The 16,919-nt window shown below is 44.7% G+C and overlaps 1 protein-coding gene and 1 long non-coding RNA gene across 2 annotated transcripts; one reads left to right on the plus strand and one right to left on the minus strand.

The window, feature by feature from the left end:
- Nucleotides 1-804: 804 nt before the first annotated feature.
- LOC308151755 (uncharacterized protein) lies at nt 805-2,732 on the plus strand (the record flags this gene model as incomplete). Its single annotated transcript, XM_080524662.1, has 3 exons — nt 805-920; nt 1,246-1,429; nt 1,902-2,732. The coding sequence occupies exons 1-3, from the start codon at nt 844-846 to the stop codon at nt 2,730-2,732; spliced, it is 1,092 nt and encodes a 363-aa protein (XP_080380788.1). The 5' UTR covers nt 805-843.
- Nucleotides 2,733-6,929: 4,197 nt separating this feature from the next.
- On the minus strand, nt 6,930-7,677 carry LOC308151371. Its single transcript, XR_013937288.1, has 4 exons — nt 7,568-7,677; nt 7,435-7,485; nt 7,083-7,127; nt 6,930-6,999 (listed from the first exon to the last, which is right to left on the minus strand). It is a non-coding gene; the product is annotated as an uncharacterized lncRNA (long non-coding RNA).
- Nucleotides 7,678-16,919: the final 9,242 nt, after the last annotated feature.

The raw sequence follows: 16,919 nt of genomic DNA on the forward strand, positions 1-16,919 counted from the left end.
CCCTTGACGGTGACCCAACAGTTATAAACATGATTTTTAGTACCACTGTACTCAGCAACACTTTTAGAAGATGAATGAAGTGAGTCAAACATGAGAGGTGTCATACAGATGAACAACATATTTTGTGTTCTCTACGCAATCTAGACATGATACTTTGAAATGTTGGGCCAGAAGACCAAACAATTCTTTGTATAATACCCCTCGTGGTTAAACTGGTGTTGAGTAGATTGGTAATAAAAATCATGTTTAGCCTCTAGTAGCTATCTATTATTCTATGCAATGCAGCAGTCTTTCATCACGGTAATAAGGATATTTGAATTGCAAACCCATTAAAACACAAATAATACACTGAGAGGATTACATGTTTATTTCCAGGTATAGTTACATATAGTGTGTAGTTCCTCTATCCATATTTAGTATTTCTAAATGTTTTTTTTATTTATTTGTTATGATTTATAGTTTTTATTATTTTCAATAAACAGACAATGAACAGACATACATCACAAGTAACAGTTGACGTTGGACAATAAATTAAAAAGACAAAAAATAGACACAACAAAACATAAAGGTGATGTCTAAATGCTTTTTAAAAATAAAACAAAAACAAGTTTAACGTTGGCGCTTTTATTTTGAAGAAATCTTCATTTACATACCCGAGGGAAGTGGGCGGGGCCAGAACACAGTGGGCGGGGTCAGAACACAGTGGGCGGGGTCAGAACACAGCCATAACCAGCTGACTCCAGGCTAGGCTGCATCACACACAGCTCTCCCTGCAGAGATCTTAGCTGGGAGCGAGTTGAAGTGCTTAAGTCTTCCAGGGTGGTAAGCAATAACATAGGCAACATGCCGAAGTATTGTACCGCACCTAACTGTAAAAATGATTCTGGAAGTACGGATTCTGACCGGAGAAGCTTTTACAAGTAAGCAATCTTGCAGGAAGCTAGCTAGCTACTGCTACTAGTCTCACACTGTTTACTTCTCAGTTGACATGACTGTGTGTCATTGTGTGTGTGGGTTTTGAATCTAGATAGCCAGGTACAGCATGTTCAATGTAACCTTGAATCAGTAGTGCTGACAGATAACTTGATGCTTAGCTTGTTGGCAGATTGAACCATCAAAACAGTAATGTAATGGGACAAAATAGAAAAAAGATTTACTGCTGTGAAAACCAATCAGGCCCTAATCGGGTTTAACACTCTCAGCTGACATTCCTTGAGCTATATATGTGATCTCAATTCCTCCTAGGTTTCCACTCCACGACCCAGAGAGGCTGCAGCAATGGTTAAAGAACATGGACTGTGAAGACTGGATCCCATCCCGGCACCAGTATATCTGCCATGAACATTTCACATCATCCTGCTACAAGTTGCGCTGGGGGATCCGTTATCTGGAAAGCAATGCTGTTCCCACAGTCTTCCAGCTGCCAGAGGTAAGCAGGAATGTTCCTAACATGACGGAATGTGTCAGGGGAAGTGTTCACGTTAGATAAATGGTAAAATGGTAAATGGACTGCACTTGTATAGTGCCTTTTTTGCAGCTCCAAAGCTGCTCCAAAGCGCTTTACAACAGCCTCTCATTCACCCATTCACACACCCATTCACACACCAATGCCGGCAAGCTCACAGCCCGCTCGCTCACTGGGAGCAATTTTGGGGTTCAGTGTCTTGCCCAAGGACATTTCGACATGTGGCCAGCCGGGGCTCGAACCACCGATCTGCCAACCTTGTGATCATTAGGCGGCGACTCTATCTCCTGCGCCACAGCCGCCCCATTTAGATATGTTTCCTCCTGCATGTAGGCCTATTTGAGTTTATGGCTTTGTCATTGAATTTGAACATTTGTCATTCTATGTTTCAAATAATTACCTTTGTTTCTTTTCTCCTTTATTTTTATTTTTATAGAAACGTAAAGGTGTGGATCATTGTGAGAGGCGATCGAAAAGGCTTAGATTAAGCAGAAAACCAAGGATGACCTCTTTTGATGATGGAATGCCAGCGAGTGACCCCATAGGGCAAGCCAGTAACGGCAACATCATGCAGCTATACGAAATCACTCTTAACCCCTCTCCGTCAGGAGAGCCGATGCTCGTAGAAACTAGCGACACAAGTCACACAGCGGACGCTCTCCCTTCTGCTCTGCCCTTGTCAGCGCTTCAGGGTGTGCGTGAGATGGAGGGCGCTTTCCCACTAACTTTATGTCAGACAGTGGAGGACGTAGGCGGTCTTGATAGTGGAGAGCAAGCTGAGGTGGTGGTGGTATCTGAATGCTTCTCTGTAGACGAACAGGACGAGATGGTGAGTGGGATCACTGCAGCCATACTGACCGAAGGGCAGGACTTGTTGCTTAACGACCCCTCCGCCGACCGAAATGCAGAGGCTCGGACGTTGGTCGTCGAAAACGTCGCACCTGAGATGGAGGAGCCCTTCGCTACCTACGACGACCACGGCGCTCAAGTCATCGCTTACTTTGAGACGATACCCAATGTTTTATCCAACGGAGGAGGTTCCGCACAGTTCAGTATGACCCCGGACACGGTCCTGTCGTCTGCGCTCAGCTCCAAACCCATCGTGTCCACGCTTCCCATCGTGTCTAAGCACACGCCTCCCTCCTCCGGCTCCCTGATCCTCACGTTAGAGAGACTAGAGACTATGGGCGAGGAATGGGAGAGGGACGCTCCAGAGGAGGACAGTAAGGAGCAGCAGCACGGAAGTCAACTGGAGGAGCATCGGTAAGGGCGTTGATCTTGAAATATCTGGCGTTTGCAGTATAAACACATTCCTCCTGTCATTCAATTTAAGTACTTTACTTAGCAACATTGTTGCATCAGCAAAGTTGTTGACAACTCACTCGATGGCCTAGGCTAGTGTGTACAACTGCAACTGTTTCTACACGCATGTTCCCTCTCCTGCGTACCTATCTTTTCATCTGTATCTCCTTGAATTTTTCTAACACCATTTCCCTATCCTGCCCCATTCCTTATTATAACATATTAGCGATAAAAGTGATTTTTGATCCTGTCACAATTAAGACTTACTAAAATATCTATTCTACCCCTGCTTTCTTCTAGTTATCACAAGAACAGCCTGAGTAAAACTCAGCCTGTCGAACCCCCAAACCAGTGCCTGCTGACAGGAATCCTTTAATGGCGGACACACAGGGTCCGAGGAGAGAGAGGGAGGGAGAGGGAGAGGGAGAGGGAGAGGGAGAGCGGACATTGCAGATTCAAACTGGCGATAGACGTGTCAGTTTTACTGTCAATTTGTTTACATTTTATATTTATATACCGGCTGGATGATGAGGATGTGAGGGGGGGGCGGGGTGGGGTGGGGCGGGGCGGGTGGCTCTTGTGTATAAAATTATTTCATTGAGATGTTATTTTACAAGTACAAGTGGATGGATGTATTGATGGATGGATGGATGTATGGATGGATGTGATGGATGGATGGATGCAGGCTGTCTGTATGTATGTACGCGAACGCTGGCATTAAATCTCTGCCGGCATTAGTCATCATAATCTCTTTAATTCTGAAGTAAGTTATCCTCGCAGCTCGGGAACATTTCAGGATCGATAAATCAACACGGTCGGTCGCGTCACCTGGGTGCCGCTGTCCAGAGCAACACTACTGGTGTGACGTAACCATGGTAGCGCTGGAGCTCCAAGCTGCCCTCTGATAGGTCGGATGCCGTTTGGCCGTTAGTTCCTGGTCCTGTTCGGTCCTCTCAAACCTGCATGACGTTTCCAGGGGTCAGGGGGTCAGGGTTCAGGGGTCGTCTGCCATGGGGAGCTATTCCCTTCTTCACGTAGCAACATTGGTTCGGCGAAAGTGTTGTGTTCAGGCACTCCTGGCATAAAGGAAGAAGTAGTTTGTATTAGTTTGAGGTGGTAATGAACTTTGTCATTATTATTATTCAACCCCCCATAGATTTATTATTTTTATTTTATTTTATTTTTTTGTTAGTTAGGAGGATGTACAGGTGTGTGATACAACTTTCCTTATAATAAAATGTTGATAAAAGCAGAAACGTGTATATGTTTTCTTATGATAACTCTTTTCTCAGATGTGTTTACTAGTAACAGTAGACTGACATGAGCTGAAGGGCCACACACGCCTTTACAGGGTATATACAGGAATCTTGAGGTTAATTTCAATACCTTTCTAAGACTTTTTAAAGACCTTGTCAATATTTTTCCAGACCTCACCGCCACTTCGAGCTGTAACCGTTTACATCAGTGACCCCTTTAACTTAACAGTTTGAGTTTGCAATAGACTAGACCACTATCATACAACAGAATTTCCGTTGTTTTTTAAATAAAACTAATACATTCACGCAGTGTTTCCTCCAGCGCACGCGCGCTCCAGCGCACGCGCGCTCAAAACAACGTTTTTTTTTCTTCTTTTTTTTTCGTTTTTTTTCTAATCACAGCCAAAACTAGAGGATGGCCAAAAAAATAATAATATGAATATACAGAATATAAACTTGTGACTGACAGTCACATACACACACACAAAGATCATCAGCTATAATATAATACGAAGTAGGCCTACATGAGCACAAAAGCGGCTAACGTTACTGATTAACTGTTTACTGTAGTGCAGAGAGATGGTAGTCGTAGGCGGCGTATCAAATGACAAAGCTAAACGTTTAATGAAGGACATGAACGATTGTCAACAACACACTCAAGCAGTAAATAGAACAGTCTAAACAACTTGGGTACTACGGACGGAACAATAGTCTCAACCTATAGTTCCGTGCGTGAATTATGTCAACCCACCACATTACAGAAGTAAAATCACAGTCAGATGGAGCATTCGGTAAACAGCTGAGTATCAGCTGAGTTAAAGAAAACAAACTCTTACCTTTGATGAGACCCACATGAGCCCTGTTTTCCCGTACTTCTCCCGTGTGTCTCTTATTGTCCAAATGTTCCCTGAATTTTAGCTGCATATTTTTCCAGCATGTAATTCCGTTGTCAATAAAAAAATCGTCTCCCCTTCTTTTCCCCTTGACAATACTGTGTCGTTGCTAAAGTGACGGCACATAAGAATCGTTTTTTGACTTGCTAATGTCTGCTAACGTAGCACTTGAAACTGGCGCCGTTCTCTGGACTGCAGCTGCTCCCGCGTTAGCATTAGCATCCATCTTTTCTTCTCCCTTCTCACCGTCACGAGCTCAAATGACAGTTGTCGGCCGATCTAACTCTTAACACTCACTTACAGGACTTCTGACACCATGTCGTGTTATTCTATTAAACATACACGTGAGTCCTTCTGTATTTCAATGTAAGTGTCTTTATTTTAACTCGCTCTGTAAGCTCTACAATACCGGTCTCTTGTTGTCTCGTCGTAACCTGCCCACCTGACCTGGGGGGTATTCCATTTTTGATAACTCTCGCGAGACCTATCAGAATATGCCTGGATATTTTTAAGAACTCTCGCGAGATTTATCAGACTAAACCTGGATTTTCCCTTTAGCGATGTTGATGGAATACCCCCCTGATGTCACTACGGTGGCCTGTACACAATAACAATATTACCACAGTTCACATTTAGACCAATCAGGAGCCCTTGTGTCACGTCGTCAACTGAATGTCATTAATCTGATTTTGGATCAGCGGTTAGAGAGAGATGGGCGTGGATTTAGGTGCACTTTTAGTCAACATCCATTATAGCGCTGATCTAGGATCAGATATATTTTAATCAGCTAAAATGTTCTTTTATTTATTTATTTATTTTTTAGAACTTTTTTTTTTTTTTTTTTGTGGACTGAATCAATTCGTGGCGGAGGAAATTCATTCGTGGCGGCCCGCCACCAATAAATGCATGTAGAGGAAACACTGCCCCAGGACCAAGACCCTGTCACCCTCCCCCAGAACTACCAAGACCCTGTCACCCTCCCCCAGAACTACCAAGACGCTCTCACCCTCCTCCTCCTCCAGAACTACCAAGGCCCTCTCACCCTCACCCCCCAGAACTACCAAGACCCTCTCACCCTCCTCCCCCAGGAGGACGACCTGTCTGAGTCTGAAGCAGGGCCACCCCCTCCTGTGGATCACACGGCCTCAGACCACCGCCACACACCCCCCCTCAGCCAGCCGAACCAGCAAGTGGTTGGGTCCAGCCCCTCTCCAGTGGAGCAGACCGGGCCGTACCATAGACGCCGCAGGTCGAGGGCGGAGCTGGAGGCAGCGGACGCCTTGCTCACTCTGGGTGATTAGGAGTGTCTCATCTTCATCATCATCCTCCTCCTCCTCAATAACATTTTCAGCAAATGTTGGTTCATGTTGGTTCATGGTGGATGTGTTTTTGTTTTCTGTGTCACTTTACTTAGACATTTCAGTTGCAAACTCACTTCAAGATGTTGCAGTAAGCCTTTGTCCTGAGTGATGAAATCCACTAACAAGTCATTGGTCACTCTTCGTTGGTGTTGGGCTTGTTGAGCCCTTTCCTAAAATAATAATACAGTGCTTAACCATGTTACAATGAAAAGGTGCAGTTAAGTACTGAATGAGTCACTTTCTTTCCTTGATCATTTGCACTTCCTTACTTACCTCAAGTGTCTTGATAGAAAGTGTGGTTTCACTATCCAGGCTTCTGACATCTTTGTCCATGGTAACATCACTTTCCTAAATGGATACACACATAAGCATGACTATGTGTACAGCTGTGAATGGTGGATAGTATGTTTGTATGCAATAAACTTCATTCACACTAACCAATTCTTTAGGAGGAAAGCTGTAAGGCCTCTTGAAGTACGCGTGGTCCTCGTCAGTGTCCAGTGGCATCTGTACAGAGTCCACCATTATTGCCAGTATGTTTTACATGAAAGGGTTAACTACTTCAAAAAGAGATCCAGGCTGGATTCAGAATGACACAAGTCCTCTTGATAATAAATGTACAAATACAATTATTATTTTTGTAGCACTGCAGCATACCCTTCCAGCCCAAGGTTTTCCACCAGGACAATACACCACCACCTTCTCAGGAGAGACATGTCATCCTAAAGAAAGAGCAGTTACTCAATTTGCATTCAAAGTCTTATAGCATATTGATATAATGGGTTCTTGTTTTCTTAATACTTACAATGCTGAAGTCAAAGGTAGCCTCCATGGCGAAATACCAGGCATACTGTAATGAGAAAAGACAAAGACAAGATTACCATGTGACAGCTTATAACTCAGTGAGAAGGTAGTCACACACATCCAATGAAATGTACATGGCTGATAACTCCATAGGAAAGTGATATGAGAGGTCTGCACACATAATGTTCCTTAATACCTTTTATTGCACACCTTTTTATTTGCAAATGCACAAACAGAATGTTGGTCAGGTCTAAGTGGTGGTCAGTCATTGTTACATACATTTACACATTTTTTGATGGTTTTAAGGAACAATCAAGTGTGCCATATCACCTGGTGGCATTACCATAACTCACCATTATCATGAAGACACCACAGTCATTGCCACTGGTCTGCCTCGGAAGCCCCTGTACGAAGAAAAGTTACAGTTAGAGAATAGTAGGTAATTATGACTATAGCTATAATATGATAGTAACATTCAAACAATACCTCCAAATCCAGACCAGTCTTCTCTGTCCAGGATCCCGCAACAATTTTCTCAGCAACACCCCTGGGCAACCAAGAATAAAACTAAGTCAAACAAAGAAGTACACACCTCCTACAGGAGAGAAAAAAGGAACAACATTCGTACCACTGCTGCTTCAGAACCACTTCACACCATGCAAGTCGGTCGATCATGCTTATTTGCAAAAGTTCAATGAGGAGGATTTCTCTGTGTCTCTCTTTCCTTGTGTTGGAAATGTGTCTATTTAAGTCCACTCCAGCTTTCGGGAAGCCAATCCTTTCTGAATGTTGGACAAACAATCAGTACATAATGCATGCATTGCCACAATGCCTCCTGATTGAACACAAGTCTTTAGAAATGGCAGTAACATTAGACAGGTCAGGGGACCGCCAGGACACACATCATAGGCAGGTCAGGGGACCGCCAGGACAAACATCATAGGCAGGTCAGGGGACCGCCAGGACAAAGTTCATAGGCAGGTCAGGGGAACGTGACTGCCAGAGCAAAACATATTTGGGACAACCTTAATAGTGTTCTGTAGGCTTCAGAGGTGAATCCCCTTGGAGTTTTGAAATACTGCGAATCAAGAAAGAAAATGTATTTCTGGTGTGGCCTCATTACCTACAGCAGGGGTCACCAACTATATTTGTCCAAGTGCCAGAATTTTTCAAAGCATACACTGTGGGGGCCGGACTTTGTGTGTGTGTGTGTGTACCCTAGTTATGGAGTGGAACCCTAGTTATAGAGTGGAACCCTAGTTCTGGAGTGGAACCCTAGTTCTGGAGTGGTACCCTAGTTCTGGAGTGGAACCCTAGTTGTGGAGTGGAACCCTAGTTATAGAGTGGAACCCTAGTTATGGAGTGGAACCCTAGTTATGGAGTGGAACCCTAGTTATAGAGTGGAACCCTAGTTATGGAGTGGAACCCTAGTTACGGAGTGGAACCCTAGTTATAGAGTGGAACCCTAGTTATGGAGTGGTACCCTAGTTCTGGAGTGGAACCCTAGTTCTGGAGTGGAACCCTAGTTCTGGAGTGGTACCCTAGTTCTGGAGTGGAACCCTAGTTCTGGAGTGGAACCCTAGGTATGGAGTGGAACCCTAGTTATGGAGTGGAACCCTAGGTATGGAGTGGAACCCTAGTTATAGAGTGGAACCCTAGTTATGGAGTGGTACCCTAGTTCTGGAGTGGAACCCTAGTTCTGGAGTGGAACCCTTGTTATAGAGTGGAACCCTAGGTATGGAGTGGAACCCTAGTTATGGAGTGGAACCCTAGTTATGGAGTGGAACCCTAGGTATGGAGTGGAACCCTAGTTATGGAGTGGAACCCTAATTATGGAGTGGAACCCTAGTTATGGAGTGGAACCCTAGTTATAGAGTGGAACCCTAGTTATGGAGTGGAACCCTAGTTATGGAGTGGAACCCTAGTTATAGAGTGGAACCCTAGTTATGGAGTGGTACCCTAGTTCTGGAGTGGAACCCTAGTTATGGAGTGGAACCCTAGTTATGGAGTGGAACCCTAGTTCTGGAGTGGAACCCTAGTTCTGGAGTGGAACCCTAGTTATGGAGTGGAACCCTAGTTATGGAGTGGAACCCCAGTTATGGAGTGGAACCCGAGGCACCTGTGTGTGTGTGTGTGTGTGTGTGTGTGTTTGTGTACCCTAGTTATGGAGTGGAACCCTAGTTATGGAGTGGAACCCGAGGCACCTGTGTGTGTGTGTGTGTGTGTGTGTACCCTAGTTATGGAGTGGAACCCTAGTTGTGGAGTGGAACCCTAGTTATAGAGTGGAACCCTAGTTATGGAGTGGAACCCTAGTTATGGAGTGGAACCCTAGTTATAGAGTGGAACCCTAGTTATGGAGTGGTACCCTAGTTCTGGAGTGGAACCCTAGTTCTGGAGTGGAACCCTAGTTCTGGAGTGGAACCCTAGGTATGGAGTGGAACCCTAGTTATGGAGTGGAACCCTAGGTATGGAGTGGAACCCTAGTTATAGAGTGGAACCCTAGTTATGGAGTGGTACCCTAGTTCTGGAGTGGAACCCTAGTTCTGGAGTGGAACCCTTGTTATAGAGTGGAACCCTAGGTATGGAGTGGAACCCTAGTTATGGAGTGGAACCCTAGTTATGGAGTGGAACCCTAGTTGTGGAGTGGAACCCTAGTTATGGAGTGGAACCCTAGTTATGGAGTGGAACCCTAGTTATAGAGTGGAACCCTAGTTATGGAGTGGAACCCTAGTTACGGAGTGGAACCCTAGTTATAGAGTGGAACCCTAGTTATGGAGTGGTACCCTAGTTCTGGAGTGGAACCCTAGTTCTGGAGTGGAACCCTAGTTCTGGAGTGGTACCCTAGTTCTGGAGTGGAACCCTAGTTCTGGAGTGGAACCCTAGGTATGGAGTGGAACCCTAGTTATGGAGTGGAACCCTAGGTATGGAGTGGAACCCTAGTTATAGAGTGGAACCCTAGTTATGGAGTGGTACCCTAGTTCTGGAGTGGAACCCTAGTTCTGGAGTGGAACCCTTGTTATAGAGTGGAACCCTAGGTATGGAGTGGAACCCTAGTTATGGAGTGGAACCCTAGTTATGGAGTGGAACCCTAGGTATGGAGTGGAACCCTAGTTATGGAGTGGAACCCTAATTATGGAGTGGAACCCTAGTTATGGAGTGGAACCCTAGTTATAGAGTGGAACCCTAGTTATGGAGTGGAACCCTAGTTATGGAGTGGAACCCTAGTTATAGAGTGGAACCCTAGTTATGGAGTGGTACCCTAGTTCTGGAGTGGAACCCTAGTTATGGAGTGGAACCCTAGTTATGGAGTGGAACCCTAGTTCTGGAGTGGAACCCTAGTTCTGGAGTGGAACCCTAGTTATGGAGTGGAACCCTAGTTATGGAGTGGAACCCTAGGTATGGAGTGGAACCCTAGTTATGGAGTGGAACCCTAGTTATGGAATGGAACCCTAGTTATAGAGTGGAACCCTAGTTATGGAGTGGAACCCTAGTTATGGAGTGGAACCCTAGTTATGGAGTGGAACCCGAGGCACCTGTGTGTGTGTGTGTGTGTGTGTGTGTGTGTACCCTAGTTATGGAGTGGAACCCTAGTTGTGGAGTGGAACCCTAGTTATAGAGTGGAACCCTAGTTATGGAGTGGAACCCTAGTTATGGAGTGGAACCCTAGTTATAGAGTGGAACCCTAGTTATGGAGTGGTACCCTAGTTCTGGAGTGGAACCCTAGTTCTGGAGTGAAACCCTAGTTCTGGAGTGGAACCCTAGGTATGGAGTGGAACCCTAGTTATGGAGTGGAACCCTAGGTATGGAGTGGAACCCTAGTTATAGAGTGGAACCCTAGTTATGGAGTGGAACCCTAGTTATAGAGTGGAACCCTAGTTATGGAGTGGTACCCTAGTTCTGGAGTGGAACCCTAGTTCTGGAGTGGAACCCTTGTTATAGAGTGGAACCCTAGGTATGGAGTGGAACCCTAGTTATGGAGTGGAACCCTAGTTATGGAGTGGAACCCTAGGTATGGAGTGGAACCCTAGTTATGGAGTGGAACCCTAATTATGGAGTGGAACCCTAGTTATGGAGTGGAACCCTAGTTCTGGAGTGGAACCCTAGTTCTGGAGTGGAACCCTAGTTATGGAGTGGAACCCTAGTTATGGAGTGGAACCCTAGGTATGGAGTGGAACCCTAGTTATGGAGTGGAACCCTTGTTATATAGTGGAACCCTAGGTATGGAGTGGAACCCTAGTTATGGAGTGGAACCCTAGTTATGGAGTGGAACCCTAGGTATGGAGTGGAACCCTAGTTATGGAGTGGAACCCTAATTATGGAGTGGAACCCTAGTTATGGAGTGGAACCCTAGTTATAGAGTGGAACCCTAGTTATGGAGTGGAACCCTAGTTATGGAGTGGAACCCTAGTTATGGAGTGGAACCCTAGTTCTGGAGTGGAACCCTAGGTATGGAGTGGAACCCTAGTTATGGAGTGGAACCCTAGGTATGGAGTGGAACCCTAGTTATAGAGTGGAACCCTAGTTATGGAGTGGTACCCTAGTTCTGGAGTGGAACCCTAGTTCTGGAGTGGAACCCTTGTTATAGAGTGGAACCCTAGGTATGGAGTGGAACCCTAGTTATGGAGTGGAACCCTAGTTATGGAGTGGAACCCTAGTTATGGAGTGGAACCCTAGTTATGGAGTGGTACCCTAGTTCTGGAGTGGAACCCTAGTTCTGGAGTGGAACCCTAGGTATGGAGTGGAACCCTAGTTCTGGAGTGGAACCCTAGTTCTGGAGTGGAACCCTAGTTATGGAGTGGAACCCTAGTTATGGAGTGGAACCCTAGGTATGGAGTGGAACCCTAGTTATGGAGTGGAACCCTTGTTATAGAGTGGAACCCTAGGTATGGAGTGGAACCCTAGTTATGGAGTGGAACCCTAGTTATGGAGTGGAACCCTAGGTATGGAGTGGAACCCTAGTTATGGAGTGGAACCCTAATTATGGAGTGGAACCCTAGTTATGGAGTGGAACCCTAGTTATAGAGTGGAACCGTAGTTATGGAGTGGAACCCTAGTTATGGAGTGGAACCCTAGTTCTGGAGTGGAACCCTAGTTATAGAGTGGAACCCTAGTTATGGAGTGGTACCCTAGTTATAGAGTGGAACCCTAGTTATGGAGTGGAACCCTAGTTACGGAGTGGAACCCTAGTTATAGAGTGGAACCCTAGTTATGGAGTGGTACCCTAGTTCTGGAGTGGAACCCTAGTTCTGGAGTGGAACCCTAGTTCTGGAGTGGAACCATAGTTATGGAGTGGAACCCTAGTTATGGAGTGGAACCCTAGTTATAGAGTGGAACCCTAGTTATGGAGTGGAACCCTAGTTCTGGAGTGGAACCCTAGTTATGGAGTGGAACCCTAGTTATGGAGTGGAACCCTAGTTATGGAGTGGAACCCTAGTTATGGAGTGGAACCCTAGTTATAGAGTTGAACCCTAGTTCTGGAGTGGAACCCTAGTTCTGGAGTGGAACCCTAGTTATGGAGTGGAACCCTAGTTATGGAGTGGAACCCTAGGTATGGAGTGGAACCCTAGTTATGGAGTGGAACCCTAGTTATGGAGTGGAACCCGAGGCACCTGTGTGTGTGTGTGTGTGTGTGTGTGTACCCTAGTTATGGAGTGGAACCCTAGTTGTGGAGTGGAACCCTAGTTATAGAGTGGAACCCTAGTTATGGAGTGGAACCCTAGTTATGGAGTGGAACCCTAGTTATAGAGTGGAACCCTAGTTATGGAGTGGTACCCTAGTTATAGAGTGGAACCCTAGTTATGGAGTGGAACCCTAGTTACGGAGTGGAACCCTAGTTATAGAGTGGAACCCTAGTTATGGAGTGGTACCCTAGTTCTGGAGTGGAACCCTAGTTCTGGAGTGGAACCCTAGTTCTGGAGTGGAACCCTAGTTATGGAGTGGAACCCTAGGTATGGAGTGGAACCCTAGTTATGGAGTGGAACCCTAGTTATGGAATGGACCCCTAGTTATGGAGTGGAACCCTAGTTATGGAATGGAACCCTAATTATGGAGTGGAACCCTAATTATGGAGTGGAACCCTAGTTATGGAGTGGTACCCTAGTTCTGGAGTGGAACCCTAGTTCTGGAGTGGAACTCTATAGTTATAGAGTGGAACCCTAGTTATGGAGTGGAACCCTAGTTATGGAGTGGAACCCTAGTTATAGAGTGGAACCCTAGTTATGGAGTGGAACCCTAGTTATGGAGTGGAACCCTAGTTATAGAGTGGAACCCTAGTTATAGAGTGGAACCCTAGTTCTGGAGTGGAACCCTAGTTCTGGAGTGGAACCCTAGTTATGGAGTGGAACCCTAGTTATGGAGTGGAACCCTAGTTATGGAGTGGAACCCTAGTTATAGAGTTGAACCCTAGTTCTGGAGTGGAACCCTAGTTCTGGAGTGGAACCCTAGTTATGGAGTGGAACCCTAGTTATGGAGTGGAACCCTAGGTATGGAGTGGAACCCTAGTTATGGAGTGGAACCCTAGTTATGGAGTGGAACCCGAGGCACCTGTGTGTGTGTGTGTGTGTGTGTGTGTGTGTGTGTGTGTACCCTAGTTATGGAGTGGAACCCTAGTTGTGGAGTGGAACCCTAGTTATAGAGTGGAACCCTAGTTATGGAGTGGAACCCTAGTTATGGAGTGGAACCCTAGTTATAGAGTGGAACCCTAGTTATGGAGTGGTACCCTAGTTATAGAGTGGAACCCTAGTTATGGAGTGGAACCCTAGTTACGGAGTGGAACCCTAGTTATAGAGTGGAACCCTAGTTATGGAGTGGTACCCTAGTTCTGGAGTGGAACCCTAGTTCTGGAGTGGAACCCTAGTTCTGGAGTGGAACCCTAGTTATGGAGTGGAACCCTAGGTATGGAGTGGAACCCTAGTTATGGAGTGGAACCCTAGTTATGGAATGGACCCCTAGTTATGGAGTGGAACCCTAGTTATGGAATGGAACCCTAATTATGGAGTGGAACCCTAATTATGGAGTGGAACCCTAGTTATGGAGTGGTACCCTAGTTCTGGAGTGGAACCCTAGTTCTGGAGTGGAACTCTATAGTTATAGAGTGGAACCCTAGTTATGGAGTGGAACCCTAGTTATGGAGTGGAACCCTAGTTATAGAGTGGAACCCTAGTTATGGAGTGGAACCCTAGTTATGGAGTGGAACCCTAGTTATAGAGTGGAACCCTAGTTATAGAGTGGAACCCTAGTTCTGGAGTGGAACCCTAGTTCTGGAGTGGAACCCTAGTTATGGAGTGGAACCCTAGTTATGGAGTGGAACCCTAGGTATGGAGTGGAACCCTAGTTATGGATATATATATATACGTATATATATATATATAATTATTTTATTTAGGCATACTATTGTATATAGTACTATTAGCATATTACTGTTTAATATTTTCATTTTCTTACTAAATTAATGTTATTAATGATTATTAGCCTATTATCAGTGTGAATAGACTCCTGACACCTATTATCCAACCAGCCACCAGGGGGCAATCAAGATATTTTGGCGTGCTGTGTGCCAAACTAAGTGGGGATCTGAAAGAGGTTATGGACAAAACAATGAAAATAATTAACTTCATCAGAGGAACTTCCAGTACGCAGCATCGCCTGTTCCGCAAGTTTGTGCTGGAATCTGAAGCCATTCACGAGGACCTCCAGCCTGATTTTAAGAAGTTGACGTCAGAGGGGAGATGTTAGTTCTCTCATTAACAAAATGTGAGCATTGCAGACATAGGATTTTATTGTTGCTATGTTAAATGGCATGGTTTATTCATTGTTAAAGTGTAATTTAATGACCTGGTTATTACCGTTTTATTTGATATAGGCTACAGATGCCAGGCGATACCAGGATGCCGCGGTGAACGTTTGACTGACCGACTTGAAAACAACATTTCTGGCAATGAAGGCCTATCATTTGCCATGCAATTTTTTTTATTTAAGTGATGTTAATCTTTTTCATTTTCTGACTGAGAAGTTAGTTATTTAAGTCACTGTTAATGTTACGAAATGTTAAACAAGAGCAACAAAGAGTGAAAAATAAAATAAAACGAAATGTAAAATAGGCCTATGAGTACTATGTGAAAAAATTAAATACAACGAAATGTTAAATGAGAGCTATGAATTTGTCCTCATTCTTGCATGAGAATAGCGCTACGTCTGCCGCATTCCATTTAATAAAAGAGGGGAATTAGTTTCAGCTTCGCTACTGCTATTTAGTGCCCAACCAGAAGCAAGGCTGCAGCTTTGTGAATGAGGTAGGTCTGACTCCTCCTGCATTGTAAGAACTATATGAATCTATGATATATGTTCTAAACGGTATTTCCCTCATTTTCGAAAAAAAAAAAAAAAATGTTAAAAAAACCCGTAAAAACATGAATATTCGGCGGGCCCGATGGAAAGCTTTGGCGGGCCGCATCTGGCCCGCGGGCCGCCTGTTGGTGACCCATGACCTACAGGGAATAACGCATTCTGGACAATAAGCACAAAGGACACTGGGGGTAATACAATAGACACAAGCAAATGGCATATGAAGGTTAAAGCTGAGAAATGCTCAACTACATTGTATGTCTTTATAATCTACTACTGTGGATGTCATATGTTGCATATAAAGTTATGCTCTGTATATATATATGGGTATAGTACACTTACACACAGGACAAAGTGGCCTGGAACCCACAGTGGAAGGATAAGGGCATCCTTCTGATCAGCATGTTCCTGTTCAAAACCATGTACTGCATTTATCATTTTTATCCAACACTTAACTGGGGTGTGCATGATTATGAATTACATGATAATTTGATGAAGTCCTTTCTCATACATGTAGTGGGTTTTTTGGCTTAGTGTTAGGAAACCATTTAATTTACCTTGATGAAATCAAGTAAAAAAAAAAAAAAAAAAGTATTAGGACCAACACAGCTAATGTGCTGATGTCCCATGAAGGGCATGCCAATTGTAATGCTGGATACAATGTTGTCTACATAGCTGTTTATCTTATTCAAATACCGGCTCAATCATTTGACTTACTGGGAAATGGCTCATGGGATCACAGTTGTGGGGCTGGACCCACGTTGCGGTTACATGAAGGTCAGCAATGAAAACCTCCTTTCCCTGTAGAATTCAAGTGCATCTAAAATTAGTCAATTCTAGAAAATGGTACGTAAAACATATGGCTGAGTTCCAGCTATCTATTAAAATCACAACAAGGCATATAAGCCACAACATTACCTTTTCATCCAGTCACTTCAACAATCAACTATCCTTAGTATAAACATTTCTTGCATAAATGATTTGAAAAAAACATACCTTCATAGTAGCCATTTGGTGAATCAGCCTGAGGCAAGCGTTTCCTGCTAAAATAACAAAAATTCTGTCTGTGACCAAATATATATGGGCCTAACTGTAGAATCCATTGCTGGAAAAATTTGGTTTCCACCGTCGTAAGGCGATGACATAGTCTATGCAAATATGCAGGCTCGGTATGATGACGCGCTCCAACCACTCCAACCAAATATGGTCCATCAAGTTTCCGGGTGATAGATTTGATGTCTGCAGCTGGACCCTTCTCAATTGTACGGTCACTGACTCCAAAAAGCCTGGCAATGTCGCGTACAGACAACCCCGATGATAAATAACCCTCAAGTGTCTCCACGGGCAGTACATACGAGGGCCTACCCACTGTCGTGGTGTTAGCTGAATGCAGCTGAGCAACATTCAGGTCATGGACGACTTCATTCAAGATGAGGAAGATGTCAAGGCTAGGCACTTTGATTCTGATTCTCAGGCAAGGTGACAGCCATAGTGC

Source organism: Nansenia antarctica (assembly GCF_963989245.1).
Source record: "Nansenia antarctica genome assembly, chromosome: 2".
In the NCBI taxonomy this organism is placed as follows: Eukaryota; Metazoa; Chordata; class Actinopteri; order Argentiniformes; family Microstomatidae; genus Nansenia; species Nansenia antarctica.